Source organism: Dysidea avara, chromosome 5 (genome assembly GCF_963678975.1).
Source record: "Dysidea avara chromosome 5, odDysAvar1.4, whole genome shotgun sequence".
Classification (NCBI taxonomy): Eukaryota; Metazoa; Porifera; class Demospongiae; order Dictyoceratida; family Dysideidae; genus Dysidea; species Dysidea avara.
This window is the reverse complement of record NC_089276.1, coordinates 30,516,991-30,538,143: the sequence shown is the minus strand read 5'-3', so window position 1 is coordinate 30,538,143 and position 21,153 is coordinate 30,516,991. Positions and strand designations below refer to the sequence as shown.

General features: G+C 39.7%; 1 protein-coding gene across 1 annotated transcript in view; it reads right to left on the bottom strand.

Annotated features, from left to right (window-relative positions):
• The window catches only part of LOC136255177 (leucine-rich repeat-containing protein 34-like), a 57,154-nt gene extending 37,797 nt beyond the window's left edge, over nt 1-19,357 (bottom strand). The window contains exons 1-6 of the mRNA XM_066047898.1: nt 19,165-19,357; nt 18,972-19,114; nt 18,141-18,147; nt 17,697-18,053; nt 14,035-14,205; nt 12,036-12,209 (exon numbers count right to left, since the gene is read on the bottom strand). Of these exons, the coding sequence (XP_065903970.1) occupies nt 12,036-12,209; nt 14,035-14,205; nt 17,697-18,053; nt 18,141-18,147; nt 18,972-19,114; nt 19,165-19,357 (1,045 nt within the window). The remainder of the gene's footprint in view (nt 1-12,035; nt 12,210-14,034; nt 14,206-17,696; nt 18,054-18,140; nt 18,148-18,971; nt 19,115-19,164) is intronic.
• Nucleotides 19,358-21,153: the final 1,796 nt, after the last annotated feature.

Genomic DNA, 21,153 nt, shown 5'->3' with positions numbered 1-21,153 from the left:
GTTAGTTCTTTGTTGTGTGATCGTTTGAACAAGTGGAAATCTGGTGTTGGTGGTATCTTAGATCTTTGGCAAGCTGCAGGTGCTCTGCAGCGGGGCTCTTCAGCTCGTTCTGTCACTACTTCTGCCGAGTCTTTGGAGAAGGGGAACATTAGACGTGCTTTGCGCTGGGCCTCAGATGGACGTTATGGTAATGCGCTACGTGCTCTAGGCGCTAGGGGAGTTGCTTCCTATGACAATGCTGCAGCTCGGGATGATTTGATCCATCGTCATCCTCAGAATGTAGTTCCTTCCCGGTCCAGTGATGTCCCTGTTTCTCTTGTAGTTGAGCCCTCGGTTGTGTTGTATGCGTTGCGTTCCTTTCCCAAGGGAACCTCTCCTGGTAGCTCAGCTCTCCGTCCTCAGCATTTATTGGATGCTGTGTGCGGTTCAACTTCACCAGCTGCTTTTGAATGTCTGTCCAACCTGACAAGATGTGTTAATGCCTTGCTTGCTGGTAAGCTTGATTCTCGTCTTGCACCTTGGTTTTGTGGTGCACCATTGACTGCATTGGTAAAGGGCTCTGGTACCTTTCGTCCAATTGCTGTTGGTGAGACCCTTCGTCGTCTGGTCAGCAAGGTATGTTGTGTGTCTGTGCGTGATTCACTTCCTAGTTTGCTACTTCTTGTGGTCAAGTTGGTGTAGGTATTCGTAATGGATTAGAAGCTGCTGTACATTCTCTTCGTACCATCCTTGCTACTGTGGGCTCTAATTGTGAACTATGTTGCTTAAAGGTGGATATGACCAATGCATTTAATGAGTGTAGCCGGGATTCCTTTCTATCACGCTCTCGATCTGATCTCCCGGAATTGTTTAGCTGGGTGCAGTGGTCTTACTGCTGCATTGGGGAACTACGTTTTGGCCCCCACCGGATTGCATCCTCAACTGGCGTACAGCAGGGTGATCCCCTTGGACCATTACTGTTTTCCCTTGTCCTTATTGATTTCTTATCCATTGTTACTTTCCCAGCTGGACTGGCTTTTCAGTTATGGTACTTGGATGACGGAACCCTGGTGGGTACGTGCTCCAGTCTTGCATCCTTTTTGCAAATGCTTGTACAGCGGGGTCCGAGTTTTGGTCTCTACCCTAATTTGTCTAAATGTGAGGTCTTTTGGCCTTCTGGTAATCAGTCGTTTCCGGAGTTTTCATCATCTGTCACCCGTATTTCGTTGTTGCAAGAGGAAGGAGCTGCCTTTCTTGGTTCCCCTGTGTGGGGATCATCTGATTATTTCTTGTCATTTGTTGGCAAGGCTGTTGATAAGGTGGCTTCTCTTCAGGACCATCTTGGGGGTTTGGGGAACCCTCAAGTTGAACTCCATCTTCTCCGAAGTTGTCTGGGTGTTTGTAAACTTAATCATCTCTTGCGTACTATTTCCCCAAATTGTGTTATTTCTCAACTTGAACGTTTTGATTATAATCTTCGATCTGCTTTAGGTCGTATTTGCAAATCTTCTATTTCTGACTTATCTTGGCTGCAGGCCACTCTACTGTGTTCTATGGGAGGATTGGGTTTGCGTGAAGCTACCAGTACCTCTTCAGCAGCCTTTTTAGGCTCTTGTTTCAGCTTCCAAGAATTGTGTTATTGTCTGCTCCAGTCTTTTAGTGGGGGTACTGACGTGTTTCCTTCCATCCCGGATCAGGATGTTGCTACCTCAATTCTGCTGCCCTTGATTAACAGTGATTCCCTTCCTGATCTTATCCATCCAGCTTGTGGGCAGCGTGTTTTCCAACATGAACTTGATATTGCTCGTCAGACCCTTTTGCTTAATTCACTTACCATTCGGGACCAAGCCAGATTTTGTTCAATTTCTGCTGACCCCTGTACCAGTTCATGGCTTCGGGCCATTCCTTGTGATTCTTTAGGCCTATCCATGTCCTCACAGGAGTTTGTATGTTCTCTTCGATACTGGCTTGGTGTCCCTCTCTTTTCTGCCACTTCTCCAGTTCGCTGCCCATGTGGTAGTGTTGTTGATCAATTGGTGATCATCTGCTGGGCTGTGGACATGGACCCATGCGTATACGTAGGCACGATGCTTTATGTGATGTGATATATCATGCTTTACTTCAGGACAACACTGGTTGCCGTAAAGAGCAACAGTGTGCTGGTTCCCGATTGGATCGCCCGGGTGATGTTTTTCACCCTGACTTAGTGCATGGGAAGCCTGCGTACTTCGATGTTACTGTGCGTTGTCCATTACAAGAATCTCTGTTGGGTCGGTCTGCAGTTTCAGCAGGTGTGGCTGCTGCTAAGGGAGAAGAAGATAAGGATGCTCACCATGATGAGCTTGTACAGGCTGCTGGAGGTGTTTTTGTCCCCCTGGTGGTTGAGTCCTTGGGTTTGTGGTCTGCTGCTAGTCGTCCTGTCTTGCAGGATATTGCTTTGAGGACAACCACCAGGAGTGGCATTTCTCGTGGCCTAGCATACCGCCATCTGCTAGAGCAACTCTCTGTTTGTCTGTGGCGCCACAATGCCCGGACATTTTTACATCTATTTAGCCTGTTGCCTGGCATTCCTTTGTGGGAGTTGAACTCTGTTTCATGCTCCCACTCCCTGCAGTAGTCTGCAGGGCTTTCTTGTTAAGGCCCCTGTCCGGGGGTTTTGCTGTGTGTATGCTGGCGGTCCATGCGGTGTTTTTGTAGGCCTGTGTAGGCTCTGTAGGTTTAGCTGCTTTTTCTTTCTTCTGCTTTTTGCCATTTATAAATTAAATTAGGTTTAACTTCTAGCTAGAGATCGGGGAGGATGGGAGTGCCATTAGGGCCGGAATAAAAAATAAAATAAAAAATAATAAAAAAATAAAAATAAAAAAACACAAAAAAAAATAAAAAAAATAAAAAAAAAACAAAAAAAATAATAATAATAATAAAAAAAAACAATACGATAAACAGGCAAAGAGTTATGAGCGATTATTCACGAAAAATAACACCAATATGTTGTCACGCCTACAGGGTAAACTGCGTATGGGAAGAAGCTGAAAATCGGTGGGTGAATAGGTTAACTATTGAACCTCAAACCTTTTGTGGTTTGAAAGAAATCGAGCTAAAAACCAGGAAGATACAACGAAAAAACCAACAGTGTGTAACAATTACGCAATTGAGATTAGCTAATAAAAAACGACTGCTTGCCACGCCTACCAGATAAACCGCTTGGGATAATTCTTTGAAAATCGATGTACAGATGGAGTTATCATCTTAGAAAGGCTCTTCAATGGTGTAGAAGAATCAGACTTAAAGCCACGGAGTTATAACACGAAATCCAACTTGGTGTAGCAAGTGCGAGATCGAGATACTCTAATAGAGCAGTCATCCTAATAGAGCAGTCACCCGAAGAGAATTCAAGAGATCAACTAGAAACAAGTAACCTGTATAGAGATCAGCTACAAACAAGTCACCCTGTAGAGAGATCAGCCACAAACAATTCACCCTGTAGAGAGATCAGTTAGAAGAAGTTACCTGGTAGGGAATTCATGCAACTATAGAAAGAGATAATTCAGCTAGAAGAAATCACCTTGTAGAGTTCAGCTACAAAGAAACCACAATGTAGAGAGTTCAGCTACAAACAAATCGCCCTATAGAGAGATCAGCTAGAAGAAGTTACCTTGTAGAGAGTTCAGCTACAAAGAAACCACAATGTAGAGAGTTCAGCTACAAACAAATCTCCCTGTAGAGAGATCAGCTAGGAGAAGTTTCCTTGTATAGAGTTCAGTTACAAAGAAACCACCATGTAGAGAATTCGTTTACAAACTAGTGACCCTGTAGAGACATTAGCTAGAAGAAGTTACCTTGTAAAGAGTTCAGCTACAAAGAAACCATTCTGTAAAGAGCTCAGCTGCAAAAAAAATCACCTATACAGAATTCCACTACAAACAAATCACCCTATAGAAAGATCAGCTAGAAGAAGTTACCTCGTAGAGAGTTCAGTTACAAAGAAACCACCATGTAGAGAATTCATTTACAAACTAGTGACCCTGTAGAGACATCAGCTAGAAGAAGTTACCTTGTAAAGAGTTCAGCTACATAGAAACCATTCTGTAAAGAGCTCAGCTGCAAACAAATCACCTGTACAGAATTCAGCTACAAACAAATCACCCTGTAGAGAGATCAGCTAGAAGAAGTTACCTTGTTGATAGTTCAGCTACAAACAAATCACCCTGTAGAGAGATCAGCTAGAAGAAGTTACCTTGTAGAGAGTTCAGCTACAAAGAAACCATCATGTGGAGAGTTCAGCTGCAAACAAATCACTTGTAGAGAGTTCAGGTACAAACCAATCTCCCTGTAGAGAGATCAGCTAGAAGAAGTTTCGTGGTAGGGAGTTCAGCCACAAACAAATCACCCTGTAGAAAGATCAGCTAGAAGAAGTTACCTTGTAGAGAGTTCAGTTATAAAGAAACCACCATGTAGAAAGTTCAGCTACAAACTAGTGACCTTGTAGAGACATCAGCCAGAAAAAGCTACCTTGTAGAGAGTTCAGCTACAAAGAAACCATTCTGTAAAGAACTCAGCTGCAAACAAATCACCTGTACAGAATTCAGCTACAAACAAATCACCCTGTAGAAAGATCAGCTAGAAGAAGTCACCTTGTAGAGAGTTCAGCTACAAAGAAACCACCATGTAGGGAGTTCAGCTAGAAGAAGTTACCTTGTAGAGAGTTCAGCTACAAAGAAACCATCATGAAGAGAGTTCAGCTGCAAACAAATCTCCCTGTAGAGAGTTCAGTTAGAAGAAGTTACCTTGTAGAGAGTTCAACTACAAAGAAACCATTCTGTAAAGAGCTCATCTGCAAACAAATCACCTGTACAGAATTTAGCTACAAACAAATCACCCTGTAGAGAGATCAGCTAGAAGAAGTTATCTTGTAGATAGTTCAGCTACAAACAAATCACCCTGTAGAGAGATCAGCTAGAAGAAGTTACCTTGTAGAGAGTTCAGCTACAAATTTAAAGAAACCATCATGTGGAGAGTTCAGCTGCAAACAAATCACCTGTAGAGAGTTCAGCTACAAAGAAACCACCATGTAGGGAGTTCAGCTAGAAGACGTTACCTTGTAGAGAGTTTAGCTACAAAGAAACCATCATGAAGAGAGTTCAGCTGCAAACAAATCTCCCTGTAGAGAGTTCAGTTAGAAGAAGTTACCTTGTAGAGAGTTCAGCTACAAAGAAACCATCATGAAGAGAGTTCAGCTACATACAAATCACCCTGTAGAGAGATCAGCTAGAAGAAGTCACCTTGTAGAGAGTTCAGCTACAAAGAAACCACCATATAGAGAGTTCAGCTGCAAACAAATCACCCTGTAAAAAAATCAGCTACAAACAAATCACCCTGTAGAAAGATCAGCTAGAAGAAGTCACCTTGTATAGAATTCAGCTACAAACAAATCACCCTGTAGAGAGATCAGCTAGAAGAAATTACCTTGTAGAGAGTTCAGCTACAGTACAAAGAAACCACCATGTAGAGAGTTCAGCTGCAAAGAAATCACCCTGTAGAAAATTCTGCCACAAACAAATTGCCCTGTAGAAAGATCAGTTAGAAGAAGTTATCTTGTAGAGAGTTCAGCTACAAAGAAACCACCATGTAGAGAGTTCAGCTAGAAGAAATTACCTTGTAGAGAGTTCAGCTACAAAGAAACCATCATCTAGATAGTTCAGCTGTAAACAAATCACTTGTAGAGAGTTCAGCTACAAACAAATCTCCCTGTAGAGAGATCAGTTAGAAGAAGTTACCTTGTAGAGAGTTCAGCTACAAACAAATCACCCTGTAGAGAGATCAGCTAGAAGAAGTTACCTTGTTGATAGTTCAGCTACAAACAAATCACCCTGTAGAGAGAACAGCTAGAAGAAGTTACCTTGTTGATAGCTCAGCTACAAACAAATCACCCTGTAGAGAGAACAGCTAGAAGAAGTTACCTTGTTGATAGTTCAGCTACAAACAAATCACCCTATAGAGAGATCAGCTAGAAGAAGTTACCTTGAAGAGTGTTCAGTTACACAGAAATCACCATGGACAGTTCTGTAATAAATATATGTATTATATATATAATTTGTACATTTACTGATAAAATCAGAAATATTTAAGGTACATCTGCTTCATCTTTTCTTCTTCCTGTGGTAAAGAAAAAAGATAGGTTAAAAAAGTCCCAAAGCAGGCCATAGGCCGGCTTTGGGGTATACAAATACAAAAAGAAGTGAAATCTAATCCAAAACAGCCAAGCTGTAAAAAAAGTGTGTGGCCCTCAAAAAGGTTATGGTGAAAAAAGATGTGAAATCCAAGGTGGCGGCCAAGAAATGGCTGTGATGGTAGGTTAATGGTAAAAATTTTAATAACGACAATTCAGGTGAATTTTGTGCCAATTGACCAAGCGGCACTGACTAAATTCACCTGAATTGTCATTATTAAAATTTTTACCATTAACCTACCATCACAGCCATTTCTTGGCCGCCACCTTGGATTTCACATCTTTTTTCACCATAACCTTTTTGAGGGCCGCACACTTTTTTTACAGCTTGGCTGTTTTGGATTAGATTAATATTTCACTGATCTACAGGAAAATCTGTTTACTTTGTGGGAATAAAAACTGCATAGCCTTCCTTCCTATATTATTCTTCATGTCCATGACCTATTTTTAAATGCATATTGCAATATTTACATCTACTTTGAAGCAAATTTGCTTCTTGTAGGTTCACTCTGCCATTGATCTTCTGACTTAGTTTCTGCAAGGGAGATCAATGTGTTAATTATTATGTGTCCAATCTATTAACTCTTCTTCTTGAAGGGTATCCCTTTGACGGTGAGTAGTGAGGACTGGTTATTCGGGCTGTTCTTCCAGAAACTCTTAACCCCTAGCTTAGCATTTGTAAGTAGGGCTGCACCGATTCTAGTATTAGTATCGGGCCAATACTGCTGTTTTCATGAAGTATCGGAATCGGCCATTATATTGTTGCAGATACCAATTCTTATCCGGCACGTGCGAGAATAAAATAACGTTTGTTTGTACTTGCTTATTTTACTAGCACAGTGGACACCTAAAAGCATCAAGTGTAACACGAATAACTACCGGCAAAATTACTGATCTATGCTGGAACCTACGTGTGAAAACGTTTTACTGAGAAAAAGATTGATATACTCTAATAGAACAGTCAATAACTCTAATAGAGCAATCAGGCAGCTATAAGTGACTGTTTCAGTATTAGAATATTTCGTGATTTTGTAAGGACTATTATGATATTATCTACGCTTCTCCAGAAGAATACTGGAATTTGCATTTCAGTGACTTCCTTCTTTGTAACTCTTGGTTGGTTACTTCATTATAAACATGAACCATACTGAAAATGTGTACAAGAATACCATGAAATGCATTATATAATAAACATGTGCACTATGAAGTAGCTACTTTAAGGTACTTGGTATCGGTAATTGTACTTGCAGATACTTCCCAGCTGAGTACTTGGTATTTGAAGTATTGGTAAAAAGTGGAATCGGTGCAGCCCTATTTGTAAGGTCTGTACAACACATGGAACAGCAAATTCTCACTCTTTTTATAGAGACGAGAAACCACAAGCTACAAAAACAAATCCATTCACATTAACATGTTCATTTGGAAACCCTATATCATTGATATTTACCACAGTATATTAAATTCATACCACAGCAGCAATGTTATTGTGTGGCACTGCATACTTGACTTGTTGTGATCACATAGCTGCACAAGTAATTATTGTAACATGTGCATGAGGGCATACATATCAGGCAAAGCCTGAATGCCCCTTGTTACAGCTAATAATGTAATTATAAGGCTGATAGCCTGTACAGAGCGATCAGTCACTCAAGCTAATATGAGTGCAGCTACTAGATGTATCATATATATATGCATACCTAAAATTTTTGATTATGGGTCAGCAGTTAGTATGTTCTGGTTATGTTCGGTTACGATGAATGGACAAATCCTAGAAATATCATGCAGAATTTCAGTTACGCAAGTTTAAAGTGTTAATCTGTGCTATTGAATTGTTTATGGAAAAATTACAAAGTTCACTAAAGACCTAGATAGGTAAGCTAGCTTGCAGAGTGGTTACTCCATGCAGAGTGGTAGCTTTGTGATGAAGGCGTGTCCATATTCGAAAATGTGCAGACATGATCGGTGAATAAGCTAATACTCAACATTATTCAACTCATAGGATGCCAAGGATAACAAAACTCTGAGTGATTTTCATAGCAAAATCCAAGTCGTACATCCTAATCATGTGAGTATTAATCGATCCCCACAATCGATTTCAGCATCAACGTCTATAATCCCTGCCCAGTTGTAGCCCAGCTACATTTCATATGTAGCCCAGTTAGATGGGCTAGATACGAAATGTAGCATGGATGACTCCATTGATCTGTGGCGTGAAAGTGTTACATGTGTAGCCCAGGCGGCTCCTTTGATCTGAGGTGTGAAAGTGATACATGTCTTTGCAAGTGTTGCTATACAGGCATCTACTTGCCCTTACAGTACGGAATCCGTTATTAGTTTTGTGGCGTCCGAATACGGCTGCTCTAAGGAAAGTGTCGATACGAATTATTAACGCCTCCGTGACTGGAAAAGAAGAAGACGATCCGTAATTGAAAATAAAAGGAAAGGCAAAGCGCAAAAGGCAGACACTCGTCGGAACCCGAAACGGCACATCCCAGCAGCGAGTTAAATATTGTGGCAAAGAATGGTGATCCTTCGCTGCTTCGTTTGGCCTGTAGCCTTGCGAATGTGGTCAGGCAGGCAGGCTGGCAGGCAGGCTGGCAGGCAGACGAAAATTTCTGTTTTAGCAAATTTTTAGAAATAAAATTCCAGCACTTTTCTAGTCGTTTCCTGATATATAACGCTAGAAATAAAGTTAGAAACTTGAAGACTCTTTAGTAAAAAGTTTATTTGCTGTGTGAGATATTTCTAGGATGATTCTTGAGGGATCGAAATTTGAGGCGCACGCCAAATCCACCCGGATCCCTACTTAAACAGTACTATCGTACTGTTTGATAGACTTCGATGCTGAAATCAATCGTAGGGATCGATTAATACTCACATGATTAGGATGCACGACTTGGATTTCGTCATGAAAACCACTTATACAAAGAGCGTTTTGTTCAAGGGGTCTACAGCTCTCTTGAAATCTTGATGAAATCTAAGACTTTGAAATCTGAAATCTTTTAAAATTGTGGCAAAATTCTGTATATTTCCTGTATATCTCTGCGTTTGCAGCATCAAGCATGCTACGTCCAGCATCCCCCACAAGTTTGCAGAAAGGGTTCAGTGTATTTCTGTACACTCTGTATCATGTGATGCTACTTTTTCAGATATCTAAGGTTTTAAATGCTCCGAAATCTTGAAATCTTGTCATAAATTGCTTGAAATGTTACCAAATTGCAAAGATTTGAATCTAGTTCAGGATTTTTCAGAGTTGCGTTCCCCCCGTTTTTTTTTCCTATGAATTTCAAAAATTAGTGGAAATATTTATAATGAATAATGGATAATGAACTTCCTGCCCACATGTATTTTTGAGGTGGGAAACAAGGAATTTTCTTGGAGTGGCCTTAGCTGTAACACTGGGCATACATATCAAACAAATCCCTCATGCCCGTATTACAACTATTACATATATACCAGAAGCCATACTATTGCTAACCTCAGCATGCTACACACTGCCTATAGTTGGATAAATATCAAAGTTGTACAGTATATCGATTGCAGGGGGGTTTGGATGAACCTGCCTTTCAGAAGCAGATTTTTTTTAAAATTAAAAATCACATCAAATATTACAACCCTGGAGCTCTCCGGTAGATACTTGCACACTGGCACTCCCCTATACTACTCTTGAGGGTCGCATTGTATTAATGCTGAACTATTGCAAATCATCAAGATTAGGCATGAGGCTATTATGCTCCAAAAATTGAGCATTATGCTTTTGAGCAGTGCTCAAAAAATCACCTATTATGCTTTTGAGAATTGTCTATTATGCCACCATAATTGGCTAATAATGCCAGTTTATTGCTGTATCAGACCATTTTCATTGATGTTTAAGCTTCAAATAGTCTTGAATTCTTTAGCTGGTTGCTGTATTTGAGTATTTCATTTCAATTTGACTGCTTTATTAGAGTAAATAATATTCAGTGACTGTTCTATTAGAGTTTCTGACTGCTCTATTAGAGTATCTCGATCTTTTAAACGGAATTATGCAATTTACAGACTTTACTGTTAAAGCTTTATAATCACCTCAAAATGCTAGCATAATTCCTGATTCCCACACATACCTATTATGCCCGAAATTATGCCGGCATAATCACAGCATCCCTAATCAAAATCTAATGTATCACATGATCAGTAGCGCACATGATGCATAGTGGAAATGGCAAAGGACTGTTGGTTGGTTGAGACATATTACAAGGAAGCAGCTGCGATAGGCTTGAGTGGTCATGTTATACATGTGTCAGGTGAGCACAAACTGTGAATAGTTGATGTATATTTACCTGATGAATGTTTGTTTATTTGTCACATGTTGTGGGCACATGACATCTCAAATATATTGGAGTACAAGGTAAGTCTGAAGTTACTGACCATCAACAGGAGGGCCGACCAAGAATAATGTATACCTGGAAGGAAGTATTGCCAACTAATTAAGGGACTTGACTGTGGAGGGCTCCTGTGCATGTGCTAGAGAAATTCAAGTTGGCTATCGGCAGCATGTTGTCTGGAAGTGAAGATCAAGTTAGTATTAGCACTCGGATGTGTTGAATCTCCCTTATCTGAAGCAGTCAGCTAAGCTGTCATACGTTCTGGCTATTGAGCGGTCAGTTGACCCACTGATTGTAGGGCTGCGATATTCTGTACTAGCAAACAGTCCAGATGTCTCTCCCACTGTCCTTAACTGTTTATCTGCTGCTAAGGCTTCAGTTGCCAACATCCTCTCTGCTACATTCAAGGACCATGCACGTAATGATTTACGTCATACTCATGTTGATTATTGTGAATCAAAATTTGAGACATTAACTGTTCAAAATAAATTTTTGTCACTCTGGAGCAAGCTTGTCCTTTATGGAAGAGATTGATGTATGGCCTCCCTGAGAAATAGCTGTCCTTCTTACTACGTGCTGTTTGTGACACTCTACCACCTCATATGAACTTGGCTAGGTGGAACATCATTACTAGCTCTAAAAGTGCCCTTTGTCAAGCTCCCCAGCCCATAACAAACCATATTTCGACAGGATGGCCTGTTGCTCTTGATCAAGACAGGTATACCTGGAGACATGATTCAGTCCTACAGGTTCTCATTCACGGACTCCAAACAGCATTTACCTGACAATTATAAACTCTATGCTGACCTTCCAGGATATCTACTAGTGTCTGTCCTCCTAGCACTATTCCAACCAATCTTTTCTCCACCCTTAGCAGACCTGACTTGGCGTTAATTTCCAATAATTCCATCGATTTGTTCGAACTAACTATCCCTACCAATACCCAGAAACGTCTTTTGGCTGCTAGAGCTTGGAAGGAAGATCAGTATGGCTGTTTACAATATGACCTTCAGCTTTCTGACTTATCTGTTAATCTCATTTCCATCAAGATTGGTTGTTAAGGCCACTTTATGCCAGACGCAATTGCCCAAGTGGCCAATGCTTGTGAAATTAATGATGAAGAAGACTGCAAGATCCCTGTTTGAGTAGGCTGCTCGCATTGCTGTCTCCTGCTCATACAGGATTTTTAAACCAGGCGCGCTCCCACAGCCGGCCTTCAGCCGGCTGTGGGCAAGTAATTATGTTGTATAATGTCTTAACAAATAAGTATTGTACGTATGTTTTATCTGAAGTATTTTAATTGACAATACTTTTTCAAAAAGTGCCACTAAATTTAGTCTTGTAGCACCTACTTTTCAAAAAATTTTCTGCTCAAATTTTTTGAGCCCCTCAAGTATTCCACCTTTTCCTGCCTCTAATTAGGCAAACATGAACATGCACACAGGATGCATTAGCATGTATTGTACCTTTCTGGATGAATGATAACCTACACATAAACACAGAAAGGGAGGTCAAGGTATTGTTGTGCTTCATTCCTTCCAATATGGTGATTGCTCCAGCGTTGCATATGTCATCACCACCAAGTTTAAGCACTTTAAGTGTTTTGTTTTCCATTAACAGCTTCTTAATAAAACACATCCCTGTCAATCATTAAAAGAAGCCAAAAAGTAATATACATGAAATATACCTCATTTATGTTATAGCTGACACACAACATGATCATTTATACACAGAGTAATAATTATTTTTGCAGCAGTTAGAAACTAATAACCATGAACCATGCTTTTCATGCTTGCCCATTCCCTGCTTGATATTATTTTTTTGGAAAACATATTTTGCAATAGATATGCAATAATAGTCAGTACCTTTTATTTGAGTTGTACCGATAATTGGATAGGTAATCCGTAGAAGCCGACAATTAGCTGTTTTTACCATATTCGGAAATCGGTTGTAATGGGCTGTGGCCAGCAGATTATTAGTCTATTCAGCTTCAGCAGCTGTAGTACCACTGAAGGGCTGTTGTCAAAGGCTCTGGTATGTACTTAGGTAATTTGTTTACGTTTTGTGGTAACCACAAAGATAAACAGTGATGGTTCAGGCCCTAGCCCAGTTCTCTGACTAGCAACTTTGAGTTGAGGACTTGAGGTAAGTCTACAATCTCACAGCATTGGCTTTACTAGCTCTACTTTTAGTGGAGTATGCACAAGTGAAACTTGTAGAGACCTACAATTGGGTATCGGTTAACTATCGGTAAAACAGGGTAAAAATATATCGGATATCGGTTTTCCCTAAAAAGTGGGAATTGGTACAACACTACCTTTTATGCTGTGATAAGATTTATCAGCCCTGCAAACACCCTTTCCTTTAATGTACAAACTTCATACACTAACTTCGTATTCCCGACATTCCATGCATTGCTATGCAGCACACCACATTAAAATAAGAATGAAAACCCAGGAAATTGCCTGGTCAATTTTAAGGAGATGGTGTAACTAAAACAAATACTGTAAAATTAACTTATACCAGTTACATAAATCTAAATCATAGAAAACTACCAGATGCACATGTATATTATTATGCTTCAATATTGTATGCGTAGTTCTGTTGAGACTTTTCTTTCACTACTGATATCAGATATAGTCAACTGTACAGTAGATAAAATTTGGTGCTTACTTCTAGCTTATGTGGAACTGCAACTACTTCCAGTCGGGCTACACTCAGCTGCTAAGATAACTTTAAAAGTGTTACAGTTTTACTCAACTTTAAATGTGTAGCTATTATAGGTAATAGAATTTTAAGTGTAAATTTTATACAAATTAACACAAGATAATATATTTAAGCAGAGGTTGCAGTGCAATTCTTGTAATTCAGTAAGTTGATAATGTTTAGGTAGTTAATGTGTGATGATTACCTGCTATGGTAATTTACCTAACAATCACAAAACAATTTTCAGACAGTTTTAAACTACATAGCAAGTTGAGCCTTGAATAGTTATTACAATCACAAATTTTATCTATATGCAGCATTGAACAAATCATTCTGTATGGGCAATGGTTAAGCACATAAAGTCTATATATATATATATATAGTAAATGCATGGGCCTGTAAGGCTAATAGCAGCAAGAGTTGACAATATTCCATAGTTTTTGTACCACATAAAGCCATGTTAAGGGAATTTCCTTTTCGTTAAATCATTACATCAATACATGTAAGTACAGTGGATATTTGGAGCAATTTACTAGAGTGTATAGCTGTAGCACTGTAAAAAATTAATTAGATTACCTTTTTCAAATCAAATGACTGAAATCGACTTTTGATTTATTGTACTTAACTTATACATTGATTATTTTTTGTATTTGATGAAGATTTACAGGCATTGCCTTCTCTCCTTGCTACATTACATTGTCTCCTTGCTACATTACAGTTTACAATAACATTGCATATTATTACTGTAAGATTCCTCACCTTCAACTGTTAGCTTACAGTCATGTATCCACAGTTCTGTAAGAGTGGAGTTCTGTAAAAGTCCTTCCACAACCTGTTCCACTCCATCATTACCCAGCTTCCAGTTGGAGGCAATGTTTAAAACTTGTAATGTTTTATTGTTTAGCAGAAACTCCTTGAAAATAATGCCACCTGTATAGTTATCCAAATAAGAATTAACGTTAGTTAACGTACAATAACTAGAAACACATTAGGAGAATATTCATTGTGTTGGATTCACTATTCAACATTGACCACCCCACCCAAATAACTTAAGCACAAGGTATAGCTTTTTAATATGCTGTTTGGTACATGTTTTCTGCTACTAAAATCAAATCTGATACCTAATGATTGCCAGAATGATGTGATACTATGTTGTAGTTTTGTATATTATTACAGAGAAGTGAGTTGTAATTAACAGCATGTGGCATAGAGCTGATGTTTGAACACACCAAGCCTCCATGATCTCTACTATACAGTACTACCCTACTATGCTTATTCTTACACCATGGCAGGAAATGACAGACCTAGGGATGAGCCTATTTTGCTTTTTTTCTACCTAATTTTCTTTCCAGCAATTCTTTTATTTCTCACCTATTTTGCTCAGTATTTTGCTTGAAAATTTCTATTTTGCTGAGCATAAGTAATAATTAATTGCAGTATCTCAAGCTTACAAGCATGTGTGACTGCTCTATTAGAACATTTCATACATAGTGACTGTTCTATTAGAGTATCTCGATCTTTAGTCACCATTTCCTATGAGCATATGTTGCCCTAATACTATGTGTGACTGTTCTATTAGAGTATCTCGATATTTATCATACAAAATGTGCTAAGTTGCCATTCCTTGGTGCCCATTTGTCCAATTTTCCACCTATTTTTCCAGCAATTTGCTCTTTGCTTTAACCAATGTATTTTTCCAAAACATTTGCTGGCAAAATTGGCGCATCCCTAGACAGACCTACTGAGTATGACTTAAACATTCATGTTTTTCCTAATTATGCCACAAAATGGAGAGAGTTGGGTGCTGTATTGGGATTAGCATCACCAAAACTTGACGTAGTAGAATATGACCATCCTCATAGTTGTGAAGAAAGATGTAAAGCAGTCCTAAGGAAGTGGCTGAAAGTAGATGTCTGTGGTAAACTGGTAGAAGCTACAGCTGCTGTCTATTTTTCATCTGGTAATGTATCGGCACATTTGACTACAGAAGGTATTTTGTATAGTACAGTGTACTGTTGCTTACTAATATAGATTTTGATTGGAGATGCATGCATGCCATTTTCATTACCACACTTATATACATGTACAATTCATACTTTTCACTGATAGCCCGCAACTCCACACATGAAGATCAATCAGTGTTCTGTTGTAGTGAATCTCCTTGCACAACATTTCAACTCCATCGTCTCCTATCTGTTTGTTGCCTTCCATTTTCAAACTTTTAAGTAATGAACAAGCTGCATGCAGTCGCAACATCTTAGCACCTATGATTAAACTATCCATTAAACTTACTTCTCAATATCTTGATCACATGCACCATCACATCACTTGTAAGATGATTTTTGCTGATGTCCAATTCCAGAAGTTGAGTATTATTTCCTACACACGCTTGTGCTAGCGTATGCACACCTTGGTCTCTTATATCACACCCTTCCATCAGTAGCGCTTTGACAGGATAATGGAACAGAATGTGTGAAATACAAACTACATCATATGGGCTCAATGAAATTCTTAAATTTATTGTAATGGGTGTATTGGGTGATACCATATAAGATGAAATATCAGCTTGACTTTCATATAAGAACTTTGCAGCATTTATCACAGCGTGATTGGTGGGGTATTTTGTTCCTGTTGACAGTTTTGTATAAACAAACTGAAAAGCATCATGCGACTTTAATCTTGTCAGTCCACAAAATAGCATTATGATATTAGAAAATTTGCTAAAATTTTCCTGCAAAATATGATTTTGCTCATCTTCTGACAGGGTTGCAGCAATGTGTAGTGCACAGAGAAATTCTTGCACTGTTAAATGCAAAAAGTTGTAAGTCTTAGAATAACCAGTCAAGTGCTTAACGTTGCTGCACTTTAATAAGCCAAACCCATCAGAGTATTTAGGTAAAGTGATTCCTGCCTGCATAAGGTCATCTTGAGTGAAAATTAATTTGGGGTCTACATAATGCAGTTGGCCACTACTTGTTCTTATATTGCTCCAGTCAAAGAATGCACATTAAGCTAGCTTACTCAGTAGTAACAGTGTTTCTAATGCTTCCTCCGGTACATCTGGCAAGAACTTTAATAAATTTTTAATGCTACTGGTTACTTTTGAAGGAATTGTCTGCTTATCAGTCCTAACTTGTTCTCTTTGAAGTGACATCACTATGAACAGACAATAGAGCTCAGTCACTGTTGATGGAAGACGTTTGTCATTGTACCGGAAAATTTGAACTATCATATCAAGAGAGAGAGGAACATAACACATAGCACTGATATGAGGATAATCTTTTAGTAACTGCAAAAATTTATCAACTGCTTGGTCATCATTTACAATTGCACATTTAACATATTCTTTTATTTTCTCTTCACTAAACCCAACCACTTCTATTTTTCTGTTAGCTTTTAGGTTTTGACATGCATGTGGTCTCGATGTGATCAATAGCGTGATCTCCAACAAAGTTTCTTTTCTGATAATAGACAATAGCATTGGATCTTGTTGTTGTCGTTCGGCTGCCATCTCATCTAGGCCTTCTAAAATTAGCAGACATCTTCTACCAAGTTGGTCCTTCAACTGTTGATAGGCTTGCCTTCCAATGTGTTCAATAACTGCCTCTTCAAATGACTGCCGCTGGACTGTCCTTAGTGGCACTAGGATCACAGCATCAAAGTCATCAACTAAGAAGCCATCTCTCGCCCACCTCAAGCAAATTTCATTGGCAATTGTTGTCTTACCTATAACTGTACAAAATTGTATATGTGACTGAATTTGACAAAACCCGGCTTCGACGCACAAAACTTCGTTAGGAGATATGGCGATTTTAAGTAATCATTGTGTAATAACTTCCCAGTGCCTACAGCTGTGCAAACAAAATTTGCACCAAGTATGCATCTATTTACTAGCTATCACTGAGTGGGTGTATACATTTCTGATACCCAAAATTAGCCCTGTTTTGGGCAGCTTTTCTCGAGTGAGTAATAATATCACAGGTGATAGTAATAGGGTGGGAGGGTGGGGGTGGATGGTGGTCTTAATATACGGGTATAAAATGGAGTAAGAAGACGATTGGAATCCAGAGGCCAAGTTTGGGCTCTCCATGGCCCTCAAATCACTCCAAATTGACCGAGAACACTATTGGTGAGCTCTCTGTGAAGTCCCAGCTCACTACACACCATTATCACAAAGCCATGGCCATTCAATGGCGCCAATCTCCCACTCGTGGCTTTGACAGGGTCGGAAGAAAGCTGCCACAGAAACCAGACTTGCCAGTCCTGAAGGAAGTACAGTGTGGAATGTGATAGTGTATTAGGCCAGCAATCCATTTCTGGTAAAAACGTAAGTTTGATTTTGTGTGTGTGGAAGCCTTGTTATGTGAAATCCGGTCACATATGGTTGTTTATTTTATAATAATTATGTATTTCTCACTCACCTGGAGCTCCTAGTATTAGAATCAGTCTAGGACAAGGTTTATCTTGGTAGTAAAAGATATCCCTCATATTCTTAAGTTGCTCCTTTTTTTGCAATAATTCATCAATTTGACCCTTTAATGTTAGTTTTGTAAACTCTTCCAAGTTCTTGTCTACACGTGTCACCTTTTCATTTTTTACTAAAGCTAGTTCAATGTACTTTACAGTTCCTTCAATCTCATCATGCCCAAATTCTCTAATGTATCTCATGCGTAACATACTAGTAGTAGCATCTTGTAGAGTACTGTCCTTTTCCTTAAGACTAACTGCATTAGAAGCATATACGATTGAAGTGGATTCATTAATACTTGAGGGGAGTGCTGCATGTATACAAAATAAGCAAATGTACAAAGCATTATGCATGGTGATACTGTAATTATCTACATGACTAATACAATTATATATACTTCCAACCTGCATGTACAAAAAGTACTTGAGTGAACATGACAAAAAGCCAACAACATCAAAATTACATTGCAAGCAAGCACAACTGTACAAGCTACGTACAAAAGAAGGAAAAAGAAATGAGCTATTTGGGAGCCTTGCCTTGATTGCTTAGTTAACACATTAGAATAATAGCGCACAGTCACACACCATTTGGTTTGTATACTCTTCTAGTCAGGTCTAGTTGGGATAAGATCTGCTGATCATGATAGGTGTTTCAGAGCAACCAACATGGCCAGATTCCATGATAATGTCTTCAAGGGTAGGGATTGATTTTCCCAAGCCTTCCAGGAAATTTAGCACAGTCTGAACATCTCATGTGCTAGTGGGTAGTGGATGGAAGATGCCCTTCAGTAGTCTGTGATGTTGTCACCATCTACTTTCTCCTGCATCAACAAGATTGCAGACCTATACGAATTAAGTGAACTACACTGGTATCCTTCTGCACATAGATGTGCCAGGAAGTTGGCAAAATCAATTGTAGGTCCAGAAAATGGATTGAAGCTCCATTCAACACACCAGCTATGCCATTTGCCAAGGAGTAAGCCTTTGGTTCCCCATAACCGTGACTTGAGAAAGAGTGCTATGGTTTGTTCTTAAAGATTATGGCTTTGGAACAAGATATGTCATATGGTTAACTGAGGAAGCAGAGGCATGGGATCTATGCTGATTGGCTTCCTTGAGGATGGTCTATCCAAAATATTCAGAAGTGTTGACAACCAAGGTTGCACCTTCCAGCTACTAGCACCACTTGAGCCCGTTGGGACTGTACTTGTGCTTAGGACCCAGCTCACCAGATCCCATGAAGGATTCTCATAGTACTTCATGGCTGTCGAGTCCTGGTGAAAGGCATCTGTTTCCAGTGTATAAAGATCTGGTTGCCAGCTGAAGTAGAGTGGGCACTGATTGGGCGGTCTGGATGCAAATAGGTCAATGTCTAGGGGTCCATAGAGGTTGTTGATTTTCTGGAATCTCACAGGGTTCAACTTTCAGTCTGTCCTGTCCAATATGTCTCGTAAATCTGTGTCAGCTTATTGTGTTTACTACACCTGGCAAGTGCACTGCTGCAATGTGGATATTTCTCTCCAGGCACCACATCCACAAGTATCACTAATTTCCTGGAGGCTGTTCCCAGGTTGTTGATGTCGGCGGTGTTGTCAATTCTCAGTAGAATGGACATAGCAGTCTTGGACTTTGCAAAGGTTTTGGTTGCGAGAGTTGCTGCAAGTAGTTCAAGGCAATTGATGTGCAATGAGCACTCCTATTCCTCTGTTCTCTGTCTGGTGCAGCAAGCATCCCATCCACATCAGAATCGGTCACTAGATCTATGTCTCTCTGTATAAGTGTTTGCCATTCCATCTGCATGTGTTGTCCCACCATTGCAGCCCCTTAAACACTCTTGGAGGGACTTGTGCTTCATAGCATTGGGAGCTCAGCTCCAGTGTGTTAGTTAGTGCCATTTGTAGGTGGTGATAGAACAGGGCCCAGGAGGCAGGACACAATTTGTAGTATTTATCTTGCCCAGCAGCTGTACAAGCATACAAGCTGAAACTGTTTTCTGCCTCACTAATTTGCAAGCCTTCACTCAAATTTATTTCATTTTGATTGGGGAAGCCTGATCTCCTTTGCTACTGAGTCCACAGACAGGCTCAGAAATTCTACAACCTGAACTGGATTCAGTGCTGATTTCTTAATGCTCCCACACATTCTAAATGGAAGGAAGAGCATTCCAGTCACCTGGTTTCTGAGATCAAGTTCCTGGACTCTGCCAGAACTAGTATGTCATCAATATACGTAGGCTATTAGCTGTACACCTCTCTCTCAGAGAATGGTTAACGTTTTAGTACTTTTGGGTTGAGGTTAGGCTGAATGGTAGGCAGTTGAATTGGTACATTTTTTGAAAGTAAACCTAAGGAATTTTTTATGGTTTGGGTGAATGGGTATTGAGCATCTTTTAGATCTATTTTGGCTAACTGGTACCCCAGATGTCTTCCAGTGTATGAATGCCCTCCATTGTGAAGTGTTCCTTGTTCACAAAGTCATTCAGGGCTTTGAGATTGATTACTGGGCATTGCCCTTCGCCTTTCTTGGGAACAAAAAGAAAGTGATTCAAATAAAACCCATTGGCAAGCTGCTTTACCTACCGTATTGCCCCTTTCTGTAGTAATTTGGTTACCTCTTTTGAAATTAGGTGAGTTTGCTCTGCAGAACATTGAGCACTGTGAGGAATTACAGGTTGATGTGGCATTTAGGAGAAATCTATCAGATAACACTGGATTGTGTTTAGGACCCACCAATCCTTGATTTTATTTGACCAATTTTGTTGGTAATGAACTAGTCTCCTTGCTGGATGGGAAGTTTACTAGTTTTGGGGGAATTACACTCCAACATGCTAAATGATATTTTTGTGTACTTTTGAAATCTATTATCTTAAAGTTTTGAACAACCATATGTGTTAAGTGTATTTGTTCCACTGTAGCCTCTGCAGTGTGTGTCTGAATCCTCTACCACTGCAATTTCCTCTCTTCCTTGGCTTCTGGCTGTACTGGTATCCCCCTGCTGTTGGGGGGGGGGGGACATTTTGAAAAGTAGTTGTTGTCCTGGATAGGATCTCATGTCTTTGACTTGATTTCTGGACAAAGGCTGGTCCAAGTAAGGAAGGGGCAGCGTCAATAAAGTTCTCATCCTCTTCTGCTTGAGAGAGTAGAGCTTTGTTCATCTAAGCGATGATCTTAGTCCTCCTTATAACATTAATTCTGGCATTTGCATTGCCCACCAGTTTAATGGCTGCCTTTGAAACATTAACAGCCTGTTTTCGTGACATTGTCATCTCAGTTTGGTGTCAGCCTCAATAATGGCAGTGAGGGGTACTATGGAATCTAGTACGGTACTTTGTATTGCCTCCAGTTCTCTATCTGATGCCTTTACATTCTGGAAAACCTCTGTAGGCATCAAGCACTGATGTCTTTATGGCTG